Source organism: Thunnus maccoyii, chromosome 14 (assembly GCF_910596095.1).
Source record: "Thunnus maccoyii chromosome 14, fThuMac1.1, whole genome shotgun sequence".
NCBI lineage: Eukaryota > Metazoa > Chordata > Actinopteri > Scombriformes > Scombridae > Thunnus > Thunnus maccoyii.
This window is the reverse complement of record NC_056546.1, coordinates 14,581,497-14,608,959: the sequence shown is the minus strand read 5'-3', so window position 1 is coordinate 14,608,959 and position 27,463 is coordinate 14,581,497. Positions and strand designations below refer to the sequence as shown.

The window sequence follows — 27,463 nt, the reverse complement described above, 5'->3', positions numbered from 1 at the left end:
ATAGTCTAGTGTACTTCACGAGGTTTGCAAATGAAAACTGTTTGGATGACAAAGGAATATCAGATGATCAGTGATTGTAAAAGTCAGAGAGAAGGTAGGACAACGCTCACCACACAAAACCGTCAACTGATGAAAAAAAAACGGAGTGTCTGGGATTATCACAATAAAGCCACACAGAGTTGATGACAGGCAATGGGATTGTATTGATTTCATTATTATTATGGCAGTGCTGGACAGGAACAACGACATGATTTATAAATAATATGCCACCCACTGACTCCTGAATAGATGCAACTACAAAGTAAAAAGCAACAGAGGTAAAATATACCAATGACAAAAGCACCAACTTAAGGTGGTACTCAGTTTGTTGTTGTAGCCTTTGAACCAATCTCTCCAAGATATCCCCTTGCTGGTTGGAAATACATTTTAAGGCCAGATTCTTCTGATATTCCCTAGTCCCTTGCAGTATGACGAAAGTTTAGGCTTCCAGTTCCAAGCCCAGACCCAGCTTGTGGCCTCCAGCGTTGATGTTCTTGCCGTCGACCAGGCCAGACAGGGTGAGTTTCACACCTGCGCAGGAAAGAGGAACCGACATTAGCCATTACATGTGTAAACAAAACATTACTATTCTCAAACACAGGTTAGATTTCTGAGAATGAGAGCTAGCTGGAAACGTAGGCTGTTTAGTGTTGCTATAAATGACTCTATTCTAGGTCAAGTCATTTATAGACCATCTGCTCAAAAGTGAACTGCTGTGTGGGAAGACTAGTGTAGAGCCTACAGTTGTGATACAGGAAATCAACTAAAAACAGAGGTAAATAACTGTAGAACTTCTGTTAACTGACACATTTTGTAAACATCCTTAAGCTTTCCATTAACCTGTAAAACCCAACTTACCTGGTCTAAGAGTCTGGGTGTATCCAACACCAACAAGGCTATTGTTGTTCACTTTAGCCTATGGAAAAAAAACATGACAGTCAGTTGTTGACAATTTACAGTACATTCTTCTTTGGCCTCATCCACTTGAAGTCTTGGCTGCACTACTTACGCTGACAGAGGCATCCTTGTCCAGCTGGTATTTGGCTGCGATGCCGAAGCGTGTGCTGTTGCTACCAGCGGTCCATGCCAGGTTGACTGCTGTCTCCAGCTTGTCGCTCACCTTCTGGTAAATGGAGCCTCCAAACTCAGATCCGTCGTTGCTTTAAAGATCATAAGAGACAGAGAGAGATTTCACACAACAAGAAACACAAACAATGGGATTTCTGACTAAACAGGTTTTTATTGCAGTCTTCAATAGCTGTTTAGTTTTATTTGCAGAATATTGCTCTTCCCCGGGCTGCGCATGAAATCTGAAAAAAAAACAAAAAAACAACCTGCCATTCTGCTGGATTTTGCTAACAATGACAATAAGCACATTTGAATTGCACTTTTAAGTTGGTAATCAATAGCTTCAAAACCAACTGGCCTTGCTGACATTTTTTTGAGCTCAGCAACAGACAATTTTGTGCAAATAAAAAAGTGTCAGTGACAGAATAACACCGCATATTTTACTGGTACAGTACAATGTTTAAATGTGTCCATTGCCTTCCCTCTGGCTTAATTACAGACATACAATAAAATACAGGCCCTATTATTTATTGGGTTGCCTTATTTATTCAGTTTGGTGCACGTAACTAAGCTAAAGCTATTGTATTCTCTCACCTGTATTCATGTTTTGTGAGCATTTGGCACAAGTAAATAAATTCTATGTTGAACAAGAAGCTGCTCTGCGACATTTTTGCTTCCGGATGTTAAAAAGGTCCTATGGTTGTTTGATCTTTGAGTCACAATGGGGAATGCATCACCTTAGCAACCTGAGCTTTGTGTATTTGTTTTTTTTTTTTAATTACGTTTTGGTCGTTTCATTCTTGTTCTTCGTGGCCTTTGATACATTTGAATATAATACTAAAAATACCATGTTACCTCATGTTTTTGGTAACTTCAGGCACTGTACAATACATCACATGCATAGGTATTTGTAGATTATAAAGGACTTTCTAGATCAAGATAAAATTTAGGTTTGTGCCTCTGAATTACTGAACTGAAAAGGTCCAACTAGATGGTACAAATCCAAACTTTATTTGGAAAGTTTTCTACTTACACATTGGTATGCAACTGGAAGTCTCCTGTCTTGTAGCCAATAGCAAAGTTGTTCTGGGTCATCTTGGATTTGGCAGTGTCAAAGGTCATCTGGTAACCGGCGAGCCAACCCTCGTAGCCGACGACAGCAGCTCCGTGGATGGTGGGGCCAGCGAAGTCAAAGTCGACATCACAGCCCAGGTTAACATACTCGCGCTTGTAGGCGGTCTTAACTTTGCCGCTCTTCTTGCTGTTGATGACAAATATGGCTTTGGTCAATCGTAAAGTGAAAGCTCGTTTAGAGCTGCAACAATTAATCAATTAATCAATTGACAGAAAATTAATCTGCAAGTATTTTGATAATTGATTAATTGTTTGAGTCATTTTTTAAGCAAAATATGTCAAATATTCGCTGGTTTCAGCTTCTCAAATGTGAAGAATGCGTTTCTTTGTCAAATGACAGTAAACTGAATATCTTTGGGTTTTGGGCTGAAGATGTCACACCTTGGACTCTGGAAAATTAGTCATATTTCACTATTTTCTAACATTTTATAGACCAAACGAATAATCGAGGAAATAGTCAGCAGATTACTTTATCAATAACAAAAATAATTGTTAGCTGCAGCCCTAATCCCGAACAAGTCAGGTTAGCTATTAAAAAAATAATTTGTACAAGGGATAAGTTACATTTCCTTCAGTACGCCATTAGTCCATTTAACATGCTACTACAAAGCCTTTAAATGAACAAATCTTGACAGGTTACCTGGTGGAAATGGATATAAAAAAATCTTTTGCGAAACATCTTACGTAAATGCAATAAAAACACAAATGATCTCAATGCTCCAAATCCAAATTGTGACTGTAAATCACCTGATTGCAATTCAGTCAGTATGAGATAACATATAGTCTACAGCCAAGGTTTTACGATCCCCGAGATAATTCCACACCTTGGCTCTCTACCAGCTGTCAGCTTGAGTAACCACCACGATGAGAATCTCTTTTTTTTATTTTTTATTTTTAACCGGCATTTGGCTTGATGCTGGTGTTTTATTTCCCAGTCTTAGCATGACATTGTAGCTTCGAACATGCTGTCTCAATGTAGTCACATAACTCCACCCTCACAAACCACCCCGCACTCAACATGAGGACAAGCTTCCTATAGGCTGTGTGCCATACTCCTCAAGTGATTTACACCTCACAGAAAGCAAAATACACAGGATTGCCTGAGCATGTGGGCACGCTAGTAAGGCAGATTTCTATTCCTCCAAGAAAAAAAAACTGTAATAACTCAAGCAAACAAAGGTGAAAAACATGACAGCAAATCATAGTCATGTATTACAACAGAGTTGCTCCATATGGGGACAGGGGTCAGATGGCCTGCAACGACACTTGTCAGAAGCATGTGCAGCACAGATCAGGTTGCCACTACTAGTCTTGTAGAGAGGCAGCAGCCAGAGTAAACTACATTTGTTAAAGGTGCAGTGTGTAGAATTTAGTGGCATCTAGTGGAACGAACTTTGCAGAAATGGAATATAATATTCATATGTTTTAATTAGTGTATAATCCCTTAAAAAATAGGAATCGTTGTGTTTTCATTAGCTTACAATGAGCTCTTTATATCTAAATAGGGAGTGGGTCCCCTTCCATGGAGGCCACCATGTTTCTACAACGCACAACAGACAAACCAAACACTGACTCTAGAGAAGGCCTTTCACCTTTTTCACATCCACCATAGGTTTTCCTACACGGGGGGGGGGGGGGGTTTCAGTTGGTTGCAATCTGCAACCTCACCACTAGATGCTCCTAAATCCTACACACTGGTCCTTTAAGTATGTTGACCAGTGAGTTCAAATTAAATTTTCATCAAACATTTGCAGTATATTCTAAGAAGTAAATCTCATGTTTTATGTAACAAATCATCTTACCCAGTGTTCGGTGAGAAGGTTGTGTCAAAAGTCAACTTCAGTCCCTTGGCAATCTGTGAGAATCAATTACAAACCATTTGACATAAGAAAGAAAATGTTGAGAAGACAATTTTGGCTATTATGTTGAAAATGTTTGAATATTTTCCTCACTTGATCTTCAACTGTGATTTCTGTTCCCAGGGTGTTGTCAGTGTTCCACTTCTCAGTGAAGGTCAGGCCATATTCTGACCTCTTGTATTTAGTTTCCAGGCTGCCTGCAACTTTGCTGGTATCAGTGTTGGAGGAACCAGATGTTTTGAATTCCTGCAGGAGACAATTTTAGAGAAATGACAATGACAAGAAAAATGTAAAGACAAATTACAAAGAAACTGGTTCTTTCAATGTTCTCTCATTATATTTACAACATTGGAAACAAAGTGTTCAGGGCAGACTGAAACCTGGGCCTTTGTCTTTTGGAGCTTTTTTACACGACTTTCACCTAAAGGTTTTGAGGTTTGACCATGTTTAACACGGACATCTGACATAACAGTACATAAATGACAGAAAATCACAATAAGCATGTATTCCCTTAAAGTTAAAAACAACAAATATTATTGCCTGTAATCTATAGAACTGGGATGATTCATCAACTAACTACTTACAACACTATCTATAATGGATTAGTTAATTCATCAGGCAACAAATCATAACAGTTGCAGGTTCCAGCTTCTCAAATGTGAGGCTTTACACTTCTATACTTTGTACACAACAAATTGTGATGGATATTTTTCACTCCGTCATATTTTATAGACAAAACAGATAATCATGAAGATGTCAATAGATTAACTGATAATGAAAATAATCTTAATTTGCAGCCCTTAAAATTAACATGGCTGGGTTTTGTTAGATATTAGGTCTGACACGTTCGTGAGGCTGAACTCCATTGTTCTGGGTGATGACTTGCTACCTTTATGGTTGACAATGCCATAGTAAAAAAAAGTAAATCTTTTCAAAACAGAGCCATCACACAGAAGTGTCAAACAAATTTTTGTCACCTAATGAAAAACCTACATCATCTTATGTGACTTTAATGTGCAGTTTCAACACTTTAATGATTATAGATTAAGTTCTAGTTTTGTATTTTTCAGAGAAATTATCTTACCACTCCACTGTCTGACTTCGTCTTGACATCAAGCTTCACCAAGCCAAATCCTGAAAGAAAGAAATATTTTGCTCAAATTATTTCAGAGCTACTCTACAATATCAACTAGACTTGGCAGTACAGACATTTTAACATCACTGCGGTCAAACTGTGAGAAACCATACCATAGCCTTTGTTGAAGATGTCCTTGGCAGACTTGCCCAGATCAGCATATGAGGGAGGCACAGCCATCGTTTCTGTAGACAGAAGAAAAATAATAAATTGTGATTATTCTCCTGATTTAAAATGTATTTCCACTAGACTGTGTACATTTTTAAAGAAAAAATAATAATGACATGGTGATGTTTTAACAGCTGCAATTGCAAGTTCTGACAGTAGAAAATAGTGAGATATCTGAATGGGTGAGTGTTTTTGCATGACGAAAAGAAATAAATTATAGCAAAAGAGATTATAGTGAACAGCCGTAAAGGTAGTGTGTGAATTCTTGCTAATATAGCTGATGCATTTATCCTAAAGAAAAAGAAAACTGATTCACATGTCAACTGCAACAGTATATGGTCCTCCTACAGTTGCCACCACTGCTGAGCAGACAGTTAGGCCTTGCATTATAGGGTTTGACATTTACAACCTATACGAGGCTGCTGCCCTGTGGATGACTGGACACACGGGCCTTCCTCACTGCACAGACTGGCCTGCATCTCCTGTACCAGTCAGCTTTTACTGCAAAACTATGGAAAATACATCCTCTACTGCACATCAAACTCTTCTCTCCTATATGGATCAATTTAACAATCTGAGGGTACAAGTGTTAATCAGTCCACTTTCGAAGTCTTATTTGACAGTGTTGGTTTCACTTTGCATTTCACGCCAGTATTACAGAGCTCCAGGTAGTAACAGCAGCACAAGTGCCTGACAGCCTGTGAACAAGGTTACCGAGGTAGAGGAGCCATTTTGCCGCACTGGTGTACCTAGGTCAGGGCCTGCTTCTTCTTATTTAACTTCTCCACATTAGTTGGCCTGCACGGCCAGGCGTGGCGAGGCACATGCCGGTGCCAATTAGCAGGATGTGTTAATTATCTGTGCTCACTCACACTCCTGTTAACTAGGCCGTAGGGAGGATAACATAATATTCGCTGACATTATACAAGAAAATTATCATTTTTTTTCTTTGGGGTATCTCTGCAGAACATACGCCACTACTTCAGCAACATGATACATGTAACACAACGCAAAGCTGCCCTGTTTTTTATCATGAGATGTGTCAGACGCAGCGTGCCGAGTATAGCTAGCTCAGCTAACTTTGCTAGCCTGCAGAGTACCGGTGTGTGTAAAGCAAAGCTAAATCGCCGGTTTCTCGCATAATTAAGTGGATTAACAGTGTCAAAAAGATTAAAATACGTCTCTTACCGGTAGAAGAAGGGCTAGAGGTACACGAAAAGCGACTTTATTAGAGATGTTCCTCACACCGCACGGCCGAGGGAGGCGTCACCGGTTGGAGGGCGAGCTGAAGGAGACTGCACCGCAACGAAGTCCAGACCTATCACATCTCCGGCGGAGGACCAGGGACGTTCAAGGCTGTGCCTGAGTAGAAAGACTTTTACGTCACACAGTGCATGACTAGACGTCAGGATGAGCAATAAGATATCAGTGTAAAATAACAATGACATTTTAGTCTGATTGAAATAGCTTCCACCACCGTTTTACTCTTAAATAAATAATTTGTTACCATGACAACATGAGTAACAAATCTGTAAACTATATAGTTTTTTTTCCTCTTTTTTTTTGTCTTTATTCATAAACAGAAGTTTTTTGTTTCACAACCCTCTTTCCCTCTTTTTTTGAGTGAATTGAACTCAATGCTTAACTCTCTTATAAATAATAAAAAAGCGACAGGTTCTGAGAATATGACAGAATTTGATGAAACCCCCTGAAGTCAGGTCAATTGCTCTTTACTAATGTCTGACCTTGAGATTTTTATTTATTTAATTAATTTATTATTATTATTATTATTATTATTATTATTATTATTATTATTATTATCATCATCATTTATTTTTCTACTTATTTAGAATATTTATATATCTCTCATTGCACATACACATTTACAATCTAATACTTGATTATGTGGTCAATGTCTTTTTTCTTTTCTTTTTTTTACACAACCAAAGAGTACTGACATGTGTACCAAACATACCTCATTTCTTGGCAGAAATAGATTCCTTACTCACCACTGTTAAATTTCTTAAAAATAAGAAGTCCCACTGCCATCAGACTGTGAGAACAGGAGAACTGTGACAACAGGATAAAACAGCTGTGAGGGCCCAATAAATAGTAATATACAATAAGTAGAAATATAGCTGGCCTTTTTAGATAACACTGCTGCATATTTCATTCATATTTTGTATTCACTACCTCACCTTTATAACATATAAATATATAACTACAGCTACACCTACCAGAGCAATTACTTCTGCACATAGCCTAAGTACTGTAATGTTTATAATGTATATAGATTGAATTCCATTTACTTGACTTCTTATTTTGTTTGCATTTATAACTTCTGGTTTTTATCTGTTTCCTTGTTTTCTACATTGCTGTACCATGTGAATTTCCCCACTGGGGTTCAGTAAAGTCTTATCTTAAGTCCATGCTGGGCTCATATGGTTTATTTTTCTCCATGAATGACTAATGTTGTATTATGACATATCTGATTTTTGCCTCATACGTATGTGCCTTTTGTTTGTTTGTTTGTTTTCCCACTTTTCATCCTCTTGCTGCTTTTATTAACTTTTACAAATCTATTGCCTGTTTGTTTTATTTTTGTTTGTATGCTTGTTTTGATATTTATATCTGACTCTTTTGTTTCTGTGACTCTTGTTTCATGCAATGTTGAGCCTTTTGTCTACCTGTATGTTTGTACTGTTCTGTTCCTATGTTGCAACAAGAAAAGAAAAAAAAAACTTGCCAGGTAAATCAATTTGGATCAACTGTAACTGATGTGTGCACAACTGTAGCGCTGCAACTAATGATTATTTTCATTGTTGATTAATCTGTCGATTGCTTTCTTGATTAATTGATTAGTTGTTTGGTCCAAAAAATGTCACAAAAATGGTGAAAAATGTCGATCACTGTTTCCCAAAGCCCAACAATACAAAGATATGCAGTTTACCATCACAGAACACTAAAGAAACCAGAAAATATTCATATTTGAGAAGCTGGAATCAGATAATTTAGACAGAACCAATTAATTGATTATCAAAATAGTTCCCGATTAATTTAATAGTTGGCAGTTAATCGATTAATCAACTGATCGTTGCAGCTCTTCACAATTGTAAATAAATAAGTATGAAAGCCCATGCCTGATTTTAGGGAATGCTGCAGCCCCTCATTATCCCAGTTGCCTGTGTCCATGAGGAAATTCTGGTGTGATCTGCAGTTGTAGTTCTGCGGCCTACTGTATACTGTTCTGCAAAGGGACAGTAAAATATTTCTTCTGAGTCAAGAGGAGGGTCCAAAGAAAGAAGGTTCAGCCCCCCTTCCCCACACAAATAATTTCCATATAGTCCCTTACCTGGCCTGAAGTTTTGGTCTTGTGCTTAACAGTACAGTATATGTCACTTCCCCTTCAGCCAACCAAATGTCTTTATCTTTTATTTCTTTATCCATCTGATCAGTAATATTTACTGCTAAGTTTTTTTTGTTTGTTTGATGACTTTGTTTTTTGTCATCAGAGATTGATAACTTTCCTGAATGACTTTTGATTGTTGTAACTACACATGAGCAGGACAACCAATGACATCCTTTACACAAGTGTTCACAATACTCACTGACACCTTAATAACTGTAGTTAGGCTGTGAATTCCTGTAACAAGACCAAACAGAGCCTGCTATTTAAGCTAACAATATTTGTCCTTCCTATGACTAGATATTCATATTAACTTTGTTTTACATATTAAGTTATACTTGTCTCCACAATATATTAAATAAAAACATTGTTATCATCTGAAATAACCATCACAATGGTAAGATATCACATACAGTATATTAACAATGAAAGTTGACCCCTGTGACTCACCTGTGAATCCAATGAGGATGAGAAGAAAGTGCAGCAATTTTCTATTTACGCAAGTTAACTGTCACAATCTTTCTTCCTCCTGCTGTAGGGAAGTTGCTTTACACTGGTTAGAAAATATTTAAATATCTATGCAGCTAGAGTGTACTTTCAGAATATAGTTTGAACAATAGACCAGATGCAAGGTGCAGTGGATTCTAAATAAATAAATAAAAGATCAGCGCTCCTGGTGTATGGACAGAAATGTGTTCATTTATTAAAACATGGCAGTAGCAACAAAATGTTTGCCCTGTTAGTTCTATTCTTTATCAATATTCATTATGCTCTGATAATACCCAGAAACACTTGAAAATATTGAATACTTTCTGGTGTCTGTCATCAATCAAACTTTATATCTTTTTCAACCTTTGGATAAGTTCTATGTTGATAGTAGAAACACAGAATTGTGATGCACCTTATCTGAACTATGGAAATCTGTTTACAAATCACTGGAAACTGTATGTTCATTGGTCCCAGTGGATAATCTTTTATTTTAAGCGCAGTAAGCCTGAAGAATTAAGTCAAAATCCTTGTACAGTAAAAAAATATGATTGACATACTTTGAATTTTTGGATAGTCTCCCTGCCCAGGATACTAAGATCACCAAGAAATACTGAATTTAAACACTTAATCATGTATGTAAGATTATGTGTTATATACCACCCCGTTTGTACTTAACATATCTATGGTTATAGCGCCTTGTGTTCACAAAGAAGGTGAAATAAGATCATGATTTCTGAAACAGACCCTCAGTTTGACGGTTGAGAGAGAAGGAATGATCCTCAATCGAAAAAATGTGTTTCATTAACCACATATCATGTTGAAGGTGTCACAGTCACAGGTTGCCATGTGTTTTGATTGGTTAATTTTCCAACCTCAAAACAGTGGAAAATTAGCCGAGTTCACCGGGGCTCAGACAGGCCTGCATTCTTTTCTTGTTAATTGGCAACTGAAGGCATAGTGATAATTAAATCCCCTAACAAATCATTTTATCACTATCTGTGCAGTGACAGAGAGATGAGAATGAAAATCTTTACAGTACTGCAAGTTTCAACTGTTTTCTTGCTTAGTTTTATCTTGATGGTGGTCATAGAACTACTCTGTACACTGCAAGTTTCTTCTTTCAGCAATATTCAGTTACATTGCATAGTAATTTATTCTTTAATCACACAGTATGACTGAATGCACATTAAAGTATGAAGACAGATGCATGTTGTCAATGGTGTAGTTAATAATTCTTTGAAATGTGTTGCAGCAATGCAGAAGAGGACAAAATGTGCTACAGCTCAAGTTACTGCACAACATTGCAACACTTTACAAAAAGAGTCCAGTAATAGTGAGATGGACAAACATATATAAACATTTACATCTTTTGGCAGCGCTGAGGCAATGTGGTCTAGGTAACATCCTTATCTTCTGCTTCAACCTGTTGTGAAACAGAAGCGGATATGACAATAAGGAAGGAACAGCAAAAATGAAACCTGTTCAAGTCTACTAAAAAAAAAAAAGTAACTTGTTCAATGACAAGGCATAATCTTCAGACATAATGAGATCGCCAACAAAATGATAGGAAACGACTGAATTACAGGATGAGAGAAACAATATGAGGTTAGAAGCAGGTCTCTAAATATTTACCTTTCAAACATGTTGTTGCTTCTGGGTAACCACAGCAGTGTATATCACATTCACATCACTCTCAGCACATGGCCTCTGGGTAAAGAAGGGGAGATAGATATGAAAAGTTTTTGTTTTATACAGTTGCACTGGGTGAAGTTGTACTTGTATAATGTAAGACAAATTATAGTTTTAATGTGTTATGGTTACCTGGACTGAGGCTTTTCTCGTGTTATCAACATTACCATATATTGCATCCGGTACAGCCTGCATTGAAAGAGCAAATGTCATTCACAGAAATAAGAAATACTTTAATTTTAAGGCAAACATATCATAATCAAGGAATTACCATAAACATTAAATAGAGCTATCACAAATTAAAAATGACAAATATTGATAGTTCCAGCTTCTCAAATGTGAAGATGTTCATATATGACAGTTAATTGGATATACTACTACTACTACTACTACTAATAATAATAATAATAATAATAATAATCATCATTTTCCTCCATTTTTTAACATTTCATTGGCTAAGCAATTAATCGAGAAAAGAATCAGCAGATTATTTGATAATGAAAATAACTGTTAGTTGCAGCCCCATTAAAATTTATTTTAATATTGCATATTAGGATGTATTTTATGTTATAGGATAGATAGATATCCATCTGCAATTGCACAGTATAGTCCTGTAGACTGTACAGGGGCAATATATCCTCTGAAAATGTTCTGAACATTGAAGTTGGAGTTACCTGGCCAGACCTTTTTCTCTTGTGTTTAACATTGACAGTACTGTAAGTTACTTCCTCTTCAGCCTGTGTTGAAGGAGCAAACCAAATGTTAGCAGTCTGAAGCCGTTCATTTTCACCTCTTTGATTTTGTTTCTCACAGTTTACATTAGATTCTATCATTACCATGCTTTTTTAAATAATCAAGTAAACCATTTTTACAATTGTACAATTATACAGTTTAGTCCTGCCACCTATTCTGTGATGCAAAGAGACAACATATTCACTGAAAATGTTGAAACTTAATTCAGTTATACAATTATCTTGGCATCACTGAAGCACATGATCAGGAAAGCACTTTTACCTTTATACTGTGGAACCTTACAGTCTTCTCTATGAAAAATTATATTGGGAAATTAATCAGCATATCTTACCATTGTTGTAGCTGATGAGTCTTCTTTGGTCTGTTCTAAAAGTTAAACAATGAAAAGTCCTGTAACTGACACTCAATGTGCAATGCACAATATACAGTATAATACACAACAATCTAACTTTAAAGTGAAAATATTGAAGAATAACAAGTCTTTTGGCATGAATTGGATTAAAATTCAGGTTGGGCTTACTGTGCTTTTTCAATAAAAAACAGATGAACAAGGCCACCGTAACAATGAAGATCAACAAACTCAGAGTGATGATGAGGCTCGTTGCAACACTGCAGCATAAAGTTTGAGTATGTCCGGTTGTGGCTGTGGCTGTGGCTGTGGCTGTGACTATGGCTGTGGCCTTGGCTATAATTCAAAATAAGACAATGTTGTAGAGTAATATGACAACAATAAATCCACCAAAACATTTACAAATGGTGTAATACTTACTAGTGGTAGATTTTTCATTAACAGTCAGATGCACTGGCATCTGAAAGTCTCCTTTAACACATAAATACCAGCCACTGCTCTCTATCCTCAGTCCACTCATAGTCACACGGTCATTGCAGATTCCTGTGACAATGGTCACGTTTGTTCCATCTATTGATCCAGGCTGATTTGACACACAGGACCTGTCCAGCTTGCACCACTTAATTACTCCAGTGATACAGTTAGAACAATTGATGGTTTTTTCGTCTCCATAAAATCCCATAATCTTCTGATGAGTCACAGAGAGACGGGGTGTACCTTAATGGAAGATGAATAATATTCAATAGAAAATTGTGGGTATCCTAATAATTGATACATGCTGGTAATGTTTCAAATGTATGTGTTTTGCATATAATAACATCTAGCAGATAAATAATTCATTCTGTCTTAACATTTATTGTCATTACGTTTGACTTACAAAGTAAATGTGAGAAAATAATAATTTTAGCAAAAATTCTTCAGTGTTTTTCCTCTAAATCGTTAAAATTTCACAAAGTATTTCAAATGTGCTTAAAGATGCTTTAAGGGATCTTACCACTGGTGACTGACAACTGAAAATACTCTCCAACATCTGCTCCTCCATTGATCTCAACAAAGCACCAATAATCAGTGTCTTCAGTTGTCAGATCTTTTATAGTCACAGTGAAGATTCCTTGGTTTGGGTCATCAGAGATTGAAAACCTTTTTGAACTACTGTCTTGGTTTGTTTTAACTGCATAAGAGCAGGAGTGCCTGTAATATCCTTTACACAAGTATTTCACATGGTTCTTGTACTTCAAACTATAAAGACATGGGATAGAGATTGAGCTTCCAAGCTTCACTGACACTTTTTTGACTGTAGTCAGGCTGTGAATTCCTGCAACAAAAATAAGAACAGCATTTCAGCGCACATAGTTGCTACCAATATTCTTCTTTCATATTAATTTACTTACTAGATATTTCTATTAACTGTTGTGTGAGATATTAAATTAGAGTTGTCTCCACAGTTAATGAAATAAAACATTGGTATGTAATTACAAGGGATTATATTATCGCTGTCATTATCATCATTTGACAGTTAAAAATTGCCCCTGTGACTGACCTGTGAGTCCAGTGAGGATGAGGAGAAAGTGGAGAGGAGCAGCCATGTCAGAAAGCAGAACTGAACATGAGCTGAGGCACAGAGACTGATTTTCTACCTCCTGAGCTTCCTAAATATGCAATTGCAGCTGTTACAATCTTTCCTCCTCCTAAGTCAGACAGTCACGTTTCATAAGTTGGCTTATTTACATCATGAGCGAACTTGTGAAATGCAACTGTCTGACTTCGGCATGTTGCCACAAGGTGGTTTGGGTAAGTAATTACAAGTGAGCATTGTACCTGCTAAGTAATCTGCCCATCCATTTTCTGGCAAGCTGATTGTTGTCCTAGTGTTTTCCTATAAATCCAACATTCTGCACAATATCTGCTAGCCAGGTAACACTGGAGATCATTTATGAAAATTATTAGATAATCAGGTACATGGAAGATTTTGTTAAAACTGTTGGGGGGTTGAGGGATAATGATGCTTTAAGTTTCTCCCTCAATCTAGATCTTGTTCAATGGAAAGATGTCAACTCAGTGGTTGGGTAAAAGCCACTTCTGATCTGATCTGCTTTTGGTGCATATTTAAAGGCACAATATGTAATTTCTGCTGCTAGGGGTCTCTCAATCAAAACAATAACAAAAGACGGAGTGTGATGACAGTGTGAAGTAGCGTGGGATCATGTGAGTTGTTGTCTTCATTGTTAAACAACCAGCTTCTCTGAGATAGGATTACTTCAGTGTTCATATCAGGATGTTTTTATCAGGAGTCAAATTATCCGCAGAGGTCTCCTCCTCTCCAAAACAAACAAAGCCCGTGATTAAAATGGGTAAAAACACTGAATAAAGCGGTTTCACGTAACAAATCAGTGTGTCTTTGACGCTGTTCAGTAGACACAGGACGTCCGGTAGGGGCTGCAAGCCGAGCTGCTGTTAACGTTTGCTCAGCTTGTTTCTCTGATAACTTAAGATCCAGATGTCCAGTGACTAAAATCCTTCATCCGGTTAAAAGATACAGTTAAAAACAACCAAGATCTAAAAAGTTTATCATAAAAATGTGGCTTAAAACTGAGTAAAAGTCAATTTATGACTGGCAGGCAACCACAATGCCGATGTTTTATCTTGTATGTGTACACTCTTTGGTAGAGAGTGTACACATACAAGACAGACAACCACAATACTGATGATGAATTATCTTGTATGTGTGTACACTTCGATAGAGGCCATTGTAGCGGACAACCACAACGCTGACGCCTGCATCTTGTATGTATATTCTCTTTGGTAGATGGGGTATGATGCCATTGACAGGCGACCAAATGAAACAGACTGTTACCTTGATTAAAATTACTGATTTCTCTGGGTTTGAAAATTATTGGAAACATTTGGGATAATGTAAGTACACAACTCAACAAGATATCTAACATAGGTCTAGTTGTTCTTAGACATTTTAATGCAGAATAGTTACATATTATAGCTTTAAAGTCTTGCTCTTGCTGTGACTCAACAAGTCAAAGTGACAATGACAAATTCCCCACATCACATCTTTAATTTTAGAGTCTTAAAACAGCACTACTCAACTCTGCACCTGTGCTCAAGCTTCAGGTGGTGCTGCTCTGCTTGCGGCCCAGCCTCACATGGTGCTGCATTTTGTTTGTTTTAGAGTTGTTTTATTGTGGGTTTTTTTTTCTACGTTTAATGTATAATATATTATTATTATTATTATTATAAACATCTGAAGTCCAAATGTCAATGTACATTCAAGTTATCCTCCTGGTAATGATTATTTTGGGACTGTTGCTGAAAAGCTACAGCGTCGCTAGCGCTTCATGTTGGGTTCACTCTCATTCCAGGACCTAACCATAGTTGTAAGGCTGCACCCTGAGCATGTGAAGCAGTTGCGGTAAAAAGGCAGGCGAGGAAGAGTAAAACAGTACCTACTTTAAATTTTTAAAGCTTTTGCTAAGACGACATGGGGGCAGACCTCCAATGCCTCATTCCAAAGCAAAGAGAGGAACAATGCCAGGGCATCCCCAACTCACTGGTTGAAGTCAAGGGGTTCTCCTGGACAGAAACAACTTGTCAGGGAAAAATGGAGGTGGTGCTACGGCAGTGTTTCTAAGTGATAACTAGTGCATACAACACAACCAGAGAGACTGTCTGTCGCCCTGATGTTGAAGTTTTATGTCATTGTAATTTACATTATCATTGTAACATTGCTGTTTGCACTGTTTACATTCCAGCTGCAGTGCACAACAGGTGTTCCTGTTTTTATTCTGGGCAGTTTTGTTGACAGCAAACTTGAACAGTCACTCCATTTTTTTGACCACGTCACGTGAAAAACATGTGATAACAGAATTTTAGTTAGATGCTATGGAAATGTTAAAAATGCCTACACTATTAGATCAGAACCCCCTCTGGGAAAAACTGGCCCCGATACAAAAACTTTGCATTAACTTAGCAAGTTACAGGTTTATGGTAGAAACACTGAAAGGTTGCATCCTGTGCAATAACTGGAACATTTTTCATAACATGAACGCTGATGAGGCCACCAAGAGAGAAAAACTGGTTCCCTAAATTTCTGTGTAAATAAGACACTTCCCAAAAAGGCCACCAAACCGCACATTACTAAAGAGATAATTACATCAAGAGGAAAAAGTAGCATTCAGAAATCATGAGAGGGCTCAGCTATGAGCTGCTAAAAGAGGCCAGGAAACAACAAAAGGACATTATTGAGCAACATTTTACTACAATGAACACTACAGATGATCTTTAAAGGTGCAGTGTGTAGAATTTAGTGGCATCTAGTGGAACGGACTTGGGAGAAATGGAATATAATATTCATAAGTATGTTTTCATTAGTGTCTAATCACCTGAAAATAAGAATTATTGTGTTTTCATTAGCTAAGAATGAGCCCTTTATATCTACATAGGGAGTGAGTCCTCTTCCACGGAGCCCACCATGTTGTACCAGCATGTTTCTACAGTAGCCCAGAACGGACATATCAAACACTGGCTCTAGAGACAGCCTTTCACATTTTTTTTGCGGCCACCAAAGGTTCTTCTACATGCTTGGAAAGGGAGGGTGAGTGGGGAGGGGATATTCATTTGGTTGCAATCTGCAACCTCACTGGTCCTTTAAGAAAGCTAATGAACTGAATGATTTCTACCTCAGGTGCAAACCCCAAGATTTAACTGAGCACTGCAATACTGTCTCTATAAACACATTTCTAGTGACAGATTCATTTATGCACCAAACATTTTTATAAAGACAATGGAGAAGCACCAATGACACAGTTAATAGCATGACCCATCTTATCAAGCATTTGGAGGACAATACGCACGCCTCCTTTTTATTGATTTTAGTTCAGCTTCTAATACTCCTATATACTCTACTAATTATTACTTGGGGAATCAGAACAGATGTGTGTAAATCCTTTTATTATAAAATGGTATTTTGTCTTTGTCTTTGCGGACCACTATGAAGGTTACAGGTAGGAAATTCTCTTCAGTTATATATAAGAAATTCGTGTTTTGAGAGTTACAGAAAACAATGACAAATTTATCTCACATCATTCACTCTGAACATTAGTATTTACCTTCTGGTCTAAGGGCTAGAGTGCCAAAATGTAGAAGAGTTATAAACTTATTTGTTCCATCTTCCATTCAGATTTAAAATAGAAATTTAAATAGAAACAGTTAAATGCTGTATTATATACATATTAAATACATAAGAGTGTCTTATTAATATTAAGACACTCTTACCCCTCTGAACTTCTCACATTTAGGCAGGTATGAAAAAAGAACAATCTCAATATTTTTTCAAAATTATTTGATGTACTGTATGTGCAGATTTGCATGAATCTGTGACTGAGGGTCTGTAAATATCAGTTACATGTTTCACTATAGGTCACACTTCCTTCTGCTGGTTCAATCTTATGAGGTATTTGATGATAAAAACTATGGACTAATCATGACAACAATATCAATGTCCTTGCAGTAAGATTTTTTTAACAGACAATTCAAGCACCAGCACTGCACAAAATAGTATTATGTCATCTTGTTTACCTTCTGAACTGCTACATGTTGATTATGAATAACAGTAGCATAGAGCACTTCACAATCACACCTTGGTTGTGAGACCTTAATGAATTTGAAACAAATGGCCTTTTTCACAGAAATGTTGTGACTTGTCATAAATGGAAAAGCACAAGTGTTACTTATAACATTATTAGAATTAGAGGCTGTGTTCTAGTGAGCCATTGTGCGTAATACGAGGACCCTGAAAGCCAAGCAGCTAAATGGAATTCAGCCATTCAGCTTCTTAGTATGGCACAGTGTTTGAATTCTGAGCTGCAGGCTGTGTAAAAGTGATCAGTTTTTAGAATATAGACTTTGACTGAACAAAATGACCAACAGAGAAACTGTTTCATCATGGTTTAGACTATCCTCCCTTCAGTAAACAGAAAAATATATGACCCTTCACCTTTTCTGAGAACCAAACCCCACAGACTGTGGCAGGAAGTTGTGGCACTTTTGATGACACTTTCTGTTGCGGGTGCCACAAATGGTGGCAGCCCTGCATGATACATCCATGGGTGCATCCCAAGTCTCTTAAATTGCATCCAAAAAGTAAAAGTGATCAGTTTTTAGAATATAGACTTTGACTGAACAAAATGACCAACAGAGAAACTGTTTCATCATGGTTTCAGATTGAATACATCCACACAAATGCAATACCAAGAGTTGCTCAGCACATGTGAACATTTTGACTGTATAACATTCTGTGAAACAGTGATGCTTCATAGTGTTTCAGTGCTTCAGTGATCAAAGACTGGGGACAGTTTTGAGATGGTTTAAATATAGGTTACTGTATGAGCTTTGCTGTGGTCTCTCATAAATGCACCATCTTATTGAATGCAGAAAACTCATGAGTTGTCTTGGACAAATCAACTCTCTGAGAGGACAGGCCTGTAGAACCTGAGGTTTAACATAGTGTACAGACATAGCTCACTGGATGTTTCAGCTATTGTTAAAATATATTTTTAAATGGTGGAAGTTCATTTGAAATGTTTACTTTGTCTCCATCATACACCAACTCATAATTGCATTACAATCAGAAAACACCATAAAATCTAGATAGTGGAAGAGATAAGCAGTTGAAACCACAGAGTTTAGTGATAATGTTAACTACTGTTCTTAAGGTGCATAGAGGTGCTACCAAAGTGTATTTTGTTGGTTAAATTGTCTCCTGCTCTCCTGATCATTCTCTTCAGGTAAAATGTAAACTATCTGTTTAAAAGAAGAAAAAATGTATATGATAGAAGTCCTGTTTTTGGCAAGTTAAATGAGAAAATACTAATCCATTAAAGCAGCTTCCAGAATTAAGTTCTTTGTGTGTGTATGTTCATGCACAGCAGTCATGTGTGCCTATGACACACAATTGTGCATATCTGACAAAAGTTGTTTCTACCTTAAAACCACTCAACCAACTCTTGATTGATTATGTTAGAATATGACCAGTTATGTTCAAATTATTTGCTTTCTCCTATCAAATCCACAAATTGTTGCATAATTTGAATATTTCTGGACTACTCTCTTTGTGCTGCGGATGCTTGGTGTTATGGAGTGTATGTATCTGTAATACAGAATACTGAATCCTGGTCTGGAGTTTTACAGAATGTGAGATATACATATATATGTATAGTGTTTCTAGTTGAGGCTTGGGTGAAAAAAAGAATGTATGCCTTTTTTACAGCCAGTAGAGAGATGCAATAAAAGTCCCCAACTGGACTTGATCCGGGGACATAACCCAAGTCACAGGAGTCTAAAAAAGTCTATTTTTACTCTACTTGACAACACTTTATGGAAGGTATGTGATAGTGCTGTGCAGAGCAGCACAGTAGTTGTAACAAGAGACAAGACTTGTCTGTCACTGTGGTTTAACCTCTTCCTCTTCCCCGAGGATGCCCGCATCTGCGGGTGAAATTACTGTCTTTCAGAGGCTGTAGCGAGTTTGTTGATGAAGCAAATAATGACAAGCTACATGATTGTACATTGTAAGTTAAACTTTATTAGAAGATTTTTTAAATCTGAGTGACAAAGTCCTTTACAACAATGAAAGAAATCACAAGCAAAAAAAACAAACAAACTAAATATCAACGAAATGCTTTAGATCAAATTAATAGCTATGGAGATGCATGTTTTTAAAAAAAACAGTTTTATTTGCACAGTAATGAAGCATAATAAGAATCAAAACAAAACAAAAAAAAAGTACAGTCTATGATCAAAACACAAAGTGATTGAACCTTCCATATCTTGTTTGTGCCTAATATTACACCACACCCCGAGCAGAGCCTGAGGTTGTACTACTGGATCAACTACTAGATGACATTAGAAAATCAATTTTTTAAGTCCATCTTTAAACAATAGTCAGGTACCCAAATGGACATTCAAACAGGTTTTTCTTCTTTTAATCATTCCTCCTGTTCATATCGGACATTAAAAGATCTCTCTCTAATGCGCTTTCAATGTAAATGATGGTCCTCCTTCCCTGCAAAAATGTATTAAAAGTTTGTCTGAGGCTAATATGAAGCTTCAGCCATGCAAATGATTCAGATCTGTCTGGAGAAACATAAAGAAGGAATTTTACACAAAAAAACTGTCACTTTGGAAGATTACATTTGATTTGACTAATTCAGCTTCAAATTAGCATTAACTGCAAATAAATTTTAAAACACATTTTTGCACAAAACAAGGTCCTTGGATTTTGTCCCCCATCACCTATACTGGAAGCACATTAGGATCTTTTTACAGCCAGTATAAACAGGAGGAATGATTAAAGCTCCTGACAACTGACTATTGTTTTAAGACAGACTTCTTCAAGCCACTTCAAAATTCTTCTTTACATTTTTGGAGAAGTTTCACAATGGAGTAAGTTGGCCACAAGGTCAATTCCTTCATTTGGTCAATTTTAGAGGCCTGTGGTCCACACTGCTTCTGGTCCAACTCTTTCTCTTGCTCAACATGACATACAGACAAAGTCACCACATCACATCTTTATCATGAAATATGCCTGTGCCTGCAGGACTGATTTATCAAAGTGAACTGAGATACAACTAATAAAATGCTGGACACATCAGAATGACCTCATCAATGTTGCCATACTTGCAGGATTATTGTCCTCCCAGCTTTTCTTCTCATTAGAACTTTTTCATTCTATCTGAGTGTTGACTCACTGTGCTGTAGATCACAACTCCATCTTCTGGTTCAGTCTAATGATAAAAAAAGCACAGAATGCTGAATAATTATGACCTAATGATGAAAAACACAACAGAAATTCATTTGCTTTATTAACAGATAGTTTAAGTATTAACTGTGGGAGGTTTAAAATTCTTAAATTAAAACAATTTAACCAAAGAAACAAAGTGAAATAAAACACACATTGTTAGATGTATTTCCTTTTATGTATGCATTTGTGTATATGCATTATCATGAGGAGGTGCAGGGGAGCTTCAGTGACAGTGCTTTGCATGTAGTATTGGCTGAAAAAGCTAAATAATTGTCCTTTCAACATATGTTTTTCATTTAATTTTGACACATTGCATGTCACTTTATTTCTATCTTTGATTTGTTTTAATTTAGGCATTTTAAATCTTCCATGATTGAGAGGCTTATATGAGTTTAAAATAAATCACATACCATTTGCTTCGCACCATCCCTTTTATTCACAGTACTGTATGTCACACTGTCTTTGGGTGTCTGGTCCTGCTGGACAAAATACAAGGTCAAAGTGATAAAATTTCAGGGGAAAAAATGAAGGTGGACAAATAAAATGTGGGCAAATTATACTGTGTTAAAAAAATATTATTTTTTTGTCTGGTTTACCTTCCTGGCCACATGAACAACGTTGGCATAGAGCACGTCAGGATCACTCCCAGTTTGTGAGACCTACGGTGGACGAATTTGAAATGTAGCATCAATCTCATCATATGCTATCTTACAATGAGTTGCTTTCTCCTGTCTAACTGCACAATTATTTGCTTGTAAGGAGCATTCACACATAAGAGCTGAAAAAGCTAAATAATTGTCCTTTCAACATATGTTTTTCATTTAATTTTGACACATTGCATGTCACTTTATTTCTATCTTTGATTTGTTTTAATTTAGGCATTTTAAATCTTCCATGATTGAGAGGCTTATATGAGTTTAAAATAAATCACATACCATTTGCTTCTCACCATCCCTTTTATTAATAGTACTGTATGTCACACTGTCTTTGGGTGTCTGGTCCTGCTGGACAAAATACAAGGTCAAAGTGATAAAATTTCAGGGGAAAAAATGAAGGCGGACAAATAAAATATGGGCAAATTATACTGTGTTAAAAAAATATTATTTTTTTGTCTGGTTTACCTTCCTGGCCGCATGAACAACGGTGGCATAGAGCACGTCAGGATCACTCCCAGTTTGTGAGACCTACGATGGACGAATTTGAAATGTAGCATCAATCTCATCATATGCTATCTTACAATGAGTTGCTTTCTCCTGTCTAACTGCACAATTATTTGCTTGTAAGGAGCATTCACACATAAGAGCATTCAACATAAAGTTCACACCTTTAGAAAGTTGTGAACTGAAGTTGTGAAGTTCACAACGTTCTTTGCACACCTACTTACTCCTACAACACTTGGGGGATGGTGTGTCAAACTGCGGTTTAGATCAGCACAAAGGCTGTAGGAACAGAACAATACCACCATATAAACATATGGCACCATATGAACATTCAAACAGTTTTTTCTTTGAATCATTCCTCTTGTTCATATTGGACATTGAGAGATCTTCCTACTCAAATGCACTTTCAATGTAATGCAACAATTTATTTAAAAGTTTATCTGAGGCTAATATTAAGCTTCAGCCAACCAAATGATTCACATCAAGTGGGTATCTTTTAAAGTTACTGTCTTTTTAGTGCCAAATTACCTCTTTTTCTTATTATCCGTCCACAGTAGCTACTAAAAAGACTGTAACTTTGAAAGTTTACATTTGATTTGACTAATTTGCTCAAGTTAAGTCTGCTGAAGCTTCAAATTAGCTTCATACAAACTTTTAAACACATATTTGCACAAAACAATCCTTTGACTTTGTCCTCCATAACTTAAATTAGAAGCACATTAGGATGGGATCTTTTAAATTTTAAAATCTTTTAAATAAAAAAAGATTAAAGCAAGCAAAACCTGTTTCAATGTTCATATGGACACCTTAACGTAGTATGACTCTTGTTTTCAGACAGACTTGAAAAATTATTTCTTTAAAGCAAGTGTGTGAGGGGGATTGGGATGAAAATTTGGTCAATTTTGGAAGCCTGGTCGACACAGCTTTTGGTCCAACTTACTCTGACTCAACATGACAAACTAACAAATTCACTTTCAGTTTGTGAGCCCTATGCCGGATAGACTATGATGGACTGTTGGTGAGTGATTCTTTTGTTTTAATTGGACTTTCTGACTTGATCATGCTCAGTTGGCTTAATTGCCACTGCAAACGTTTTTGCCAGGGTCACGTATTATATTGTGATTGCTACCTGAAATGGTGACTCCACAGGATGTACATAGGTCATGTATTTTCATAGCTGTTCACACAATTGGTGACCTCATAATATTTAGTTAGGGTCACACATTTCGATAGCAGTGATGGAGCCCACCACCTCCAATGCATCAATATTTTTTCCATTGTTGACCGTCTTATGTCACAGAATCTGAAATGTCACAGATTTTGTATAAGTTTTACAATTAGTCTGAGTGACTTGCTAAAATCTGTCTAAACGGTGGCCTCTTACTGTCTGGCTGTCATAATCCTGAGGAGGAAAGATCACATACTCATCAGGGTCATCTCCAGATGTTTAGATACTCACAGCATTGGGTAGCAGCTCGTACTTACAGTAATTTGAAACCCAGTGACATTTTTGCCCTGGGTTTTTGCCTCTAAGAATGAGCTAACTTGCAGGACAATGCCATTTATTATTATTTTATGTCGTCTAAATATTCCCTTAAAATATCATGATTTTCCAGCTCTTCCATTTTGATGTATTTAGCTGGTATTACACAGGTTTGTAATATCCACAGGCCCGGACAGGTTATGTTCTGGTTTAAATAGTACAACTGTTTACAGAACTCACAGAATTACCATGCTGATGTAAATCAAGGAAATTATAGCCAACAAACAGTTAATGTAGTTAAATAAGGTATATTGTACAGTTACACTTGCATGGTCAAGTTCCTTAAATGCTGTTTACTTTCTGTGTTGTGTGACCAATCCAAATTTCTTATCAGCAAACATAATAAGGGAAATACATGACTATACTTACCGCTGTGATGTCAGACGTCCGAGGTTTGGTCTGATCTGTAACAAACACATACATTTCTGAGGAAATTATTTTACAGAAACAGATATTTCATTCCTCAGTTTGCATTAGCTTACAACAGACTTACTGCATCTTATCATCATCCATCCAAAAAATGCAGTGAGAGCAACTAACAGCAGTAAGACCAGGGTGATGATGAGAATCGTCATTGTAGTGGGCCTGGAAGGTAGCCTACATTTCATCAAGAATAAAGGGGCAAATGTTTTTGCACAAACCCAGGTTGTAAATCAGATTTAAATGCATTGAAGTTGTAAAGAGTAGTAACCTCTTGTGTTCATCTTGCAAGCTCTCTCCACCAGCCCCGGTTATGGCGGTTTTTGTAGGCTGGGCAGTACTTGGTTCAACAGAAAGTGTCCCTGTGAAGTCAAAGTAAATTCATGTAAAAAGCCATGTTAATGCAAGAATTGTATCACGGTATTTTGATGATACTGTATATTATGGATTATAATACTGTAACTCACAGATGTACAAGTTAAAATTTATTAATAGTATTATTATTAATAATATACCAGGGTTTCATTTTTGTCACTTTTGTTGCGTCCACTTACTGGTCACTAATTTATGAGAATAGAAAATGGTTTGAATCTTACTTGCTGTACTGGGGCTCATTGTAGTTGAGGGTAATTCATTAACAGTTATGTGCACTGGCATCTGTAAGTCTCCCGCGGCACACCAGTACCAGCCGCTGCTCTCTGTCCTCAGTTCACTCATAGTCACAGTGAAAACATCGGAGACACTGGCATCGATGGTCACTGCTGTTCCATCTATTGATCTAAACTGATTTGTCACACAGGTGCGGCCCAGTCTGCACCACTTTCTTTCTGCTGAGTATTTATAGTGACAGTTGATAGTCACACTACGTCCTTTAAATGCTGTAATTTCTTGTTGGTCCACGTACAGATTTGACATACCTTCAAAAAGATAATTCAAAATTAGACACATTCTTAGTTTTCTTCCCCGCCAAATTGTTCACAGAAAGGATTTAAAATGTGTTTAAAACTTTTAAGGCATTTTACCTGTGGTCACTGACAGCTGAAAATACTGTCCATCATCATCCCCCCATTTCTCCACACCACACCAGAAATCAGTGTCCTCATGCGTTATATCATTAATAGTCACAGTGAAGATTCTTTGGTTTGTGTCAACAGAGATTGAAAACTTTCCTGAACTACTTTGTCGTTGCTTTGTTTTAACTACTATATGAGACGAATGCCATTTATATCCTTGACACAAGTATTTCACATGGTCTCTGTAGTCCTGGTCATAGAGACATGGGATAGAGATGGAGCCTCCAGCCTTAACTGAAACTCGACTCACTGTAATAATTTTACAGTGAATTCCTGCCAAAACAACAACAGACATTTATCTTGTAGTGATGCCTTCAAATGCATTGTATTTATCAATATCAGTTACAGGTTAGTATCATGAATTTTATTAAAACACAATATTAAAATTTAAAATTAGTGGCTAGTTGTCACTTTAAATGTAAGACTCAAATTTTATCACTCAACAGCAATACATATATCAGTACCAACAATATTTTTTTAATTACAAACTTGACTATCATTTATGCATAGCATTCATATTAGAATCTTAGCTGACTTACCAATGAGTCCAGCCAGTATTAGGTGAGGAATAAAACTCATGTCTGCTTCAGCGTTGTGAGTGAATGAGCACTTTCAACATTACAGCGGGTGACTCTACTTGGGTTACTTCCTCATTCAAGCAGTTCCTGCAGTAAATCTACTAGTAACAGTTTTAGTGGTTATAAAAAAAATTAGTTTATTATTCCATGAGTTTTATTTACTTCATTTATAGTCACACAATGAGTAACTAAGACCTATTCCTTTTTTGTTAAAAAGTTTTTTTAAATTATATATGTAATTTTAATAATAATATATATGTATATATACAGATTTTTTTTCCTTCAAAACTTTCTTTCTAATCTACACAAATAAATGGGCATTTTTTCAGTTTATTTCAATCCATTAAGTTTAAGAAAGAAGGGAAAAGACAGATAATGGTGTATTATGACGAGTAAACCTCTAATCTCCCTGTGGCATATTCACTCTATTTATTTGTATAGCCTACTATCCTGAGCATAATCTCCATGTTAGGTGAACATCAAAACAAAGCAACTCAGCTCACGAAAGACTAGATTTATATTCAAGTATCTTTATTATATCATAGGTAAATTTGATATGTCATTTTACTGCAGTTCAATTTTTTGTTATGATGCAGAATTAAGTGAAAATGGGATTTGCTGCAGGATGAGAAATTATGCGCTTTGTGTGCCAATTACATGCATTCACTCACTAATAATTATAAAGATCCACATGTATTCTTCTTTCACAAAACTGACATATTGGTCCTAGTGATAAATTGATTTTGAAGAGGGAAATAGTGCCCTAATATAGAGACAGGATTGTTGTCTTCTGCATATGATATATTTCTGCTTTTCAAAATTAATATCACAATAGAATATTGTGATAAAATAGCAGTGAAGTATAGTCTAAATCTGAGATGAGAATAAGCTTAAAGACTCTCCCTGCTTTCCCCCCAAATGACACTTTCTGTTGCGGGTGCCACAAATGGTGGCAGCCCTGCATGATACATCCATGGGTGCATCCCAAGTCTCTTAAATTGCATCCAAAAAGTAAAAGTGATCAGTTTTTAGAATATAGACTTTGACTGAACAAAATGACCAACAGATAAACGGTTTCATCATGGTTTCAGATTGAATACATCCACACAAATGCAATACCAAGAGTTGCTCAGCACATGTGAACATTTTGACTGTATAACATGCTGTGAAACAGTGATGCTTCATAGTGTTTCGGTGCTTCAGTGATCAAAGACTGGGGACAGTTTTGAGATGGTTTAAATATAGGTTACTGTATGAGCTTTGCTGTGGTCTCTCATAAATGCACCATCTTATTGAATGCAGAAAACTCATGAGTTGTCTTGGACAAATCAACTCTCTGAGAGGACAGGCCTGTAGAACCTGAGGTTTAACATAGTATACAGACATAGCTCACTGGATGTTTCAGCTATTGTTAAAATATATTTTTAAATGGTGGAAGTTCATTTGAAATGTTTACTTTGTCTCCATCATACACCAACTCGTAATTGCATTACACTCAGAAAACACCATAAAATCTAGATAGTGCCAGTGGAAGAGATAAGCAGTTGAAACCACAGAGTTTAGCGATAATGTTAACTACTGTTCTTAAGGTGCATAGAGGGGCTACCAAAGTGTATTTTGTTGGTTAAATTGTCTCCTGCTCTCTTGATCATTCTCTTCAGGTAAAATGTAAACTATCTGTTTAAAAGAAGAAAAAATGAATATGATAGAAGTCCTGTTTTTGGCAAGTTAAATGAGAAAATACTAATCCATTAAAGCAGCTTCCAGAATTAAGCTCTTTGTGTGTGTATG

General features: G+C 36.6%; 2 protein-coding genes and 1 long non-coding RNA gene across 4 annotated transcripts; all 3 read right to left on the bottom strand.

Annotated features, from left to right (window-relative positions):
* Positions 1-179: 179 nt before the first annotated feature.
* On the bottom strand, positions 180-6,741 carry vdac2 (voltage-dependent anion channel 2). Its single transcript, XM_042434320.1, has 9 exons — positions 6,592-6,741; positions 5,349-5,420; positions 5,185-5,234; positions 4,194-4,346; positions 4,044-4,096; positions 2,141-2,368; positions 1,049-1,199; positions 898-955; positions 180-570 (listed from the first exon to the last, which is right to left on the bottom strand). The coding sequence occupies exons 2-9, from the start codon at positions 5,413-5,415 to the stop codon at positions 479-481; spliced, it is 852 nt and encodes a 283-aa protein (XP_042290254.1). The 5' UTR covers positions 5,416-5,420; positions 6,592-6,741; the 3' UTR covers positions 180-478.
* Positions 6,742-9,560: 2,819 nt separating this feature from the next.
* Positions 9,561-25,703, bottom strand: LOC121912137. The gene is made up of 19 exons (XM_042434221.1): positions 25,634-25,703; positions 25,044-25,367; positions 24,618-24,938; positions 24,293-24,383; positions 24,095-24,186; positions 23,971-24,005; positions 23,443-23,460; positions 22,020-22,082; positions 21,495-21,557; positions 21,309-21,374; positions 13,630-13,738; positions 13,084-13,404; positions 12,510-12,806; positions 12,261-12,425; positions 12,072-12,106; positions 11,662-11,724; positions 11,120-11,176; positions 10,931-11,005; positions 9,561-10,721 (listed from the first exon to the last, which is right to left on the bottom strand). Exons 1-18 carry the CDS (start codon positions 25,671-25,673, stop codon positions 10,934-10,936), a joined length of 2,232 nt encoding a protein of 743 aa, XP_042290155.1. The 5' UTR covers positions 25,674-25,703; the 3' UTR covers positions 9,561-10,721; positions 10,931-10,933.
* Positions 20,417-22,203, bottom strand: LOC121911345. 2 transcript variants are annotated; one of them, XR_006099841.1, is made up of 3 exons: positions 22,020-22,203; positions 21,309-21,374; positions 20,417-20,881 (listed from the first exon to the last, which is right to left on the bottom strand). It is a non-coding gene; the product is annotated as an uncharacterized LOC121911345 (long non-coding RNA). The 2 variants fall into 2 exon arrangements; XR_006099842.1 differs by lacking the exon at positions 22,020-22,203 and adding an exon at positions 21,495-21,516.
* Positions 25,704-27,463: the final 1,760 nt, after the last annotated feature.

Bases quoted from the DNA above. Each gene is read 5' to 3' on its own strand.
- vdac2 (XM_042434320.1), bottom strand. From the start codon at position 5,415: ATGGCTGTGCCTCCCTCATATGCTGATCTGGGCAAGTCTGCCAAGGAC. The intron at 4,347-5,184 runs GTAAGATAATTT...TGTCTCCTGCAG, and splicing joins CGAAGTCAGACAGTGGAGTG to GAATTCAAAACATCTGGTTC. The intron at 571-897 runs GTAAGTTGGGTT...TTTCCTGCGCAG, and splicing joins CACCCAGACTCTTAGACCAG to GTGTGAAACTCACCCTGTCT.
- LOC121912137 (XM_042434221.1), bottom strand. From the start codon at position 25,673: ATGAGTTTTATTCCTCACCTAATACTGGCTGGACTCATTG. The intron at 12,426-12,509 runs GTAAGTATTACA...TTTGAATTATAG, and splicing joins TAATGAAAAATCTACCACTA to CCAAGGCCACAGCCATAGTC. The intron at 12,107-12,260 runs GTAAGCCCAACC...TTTAACTTTTAG, and splicing joins TTTTTTATTGAAAAAGCACA to AACAGACCAAAGAAGACTCA.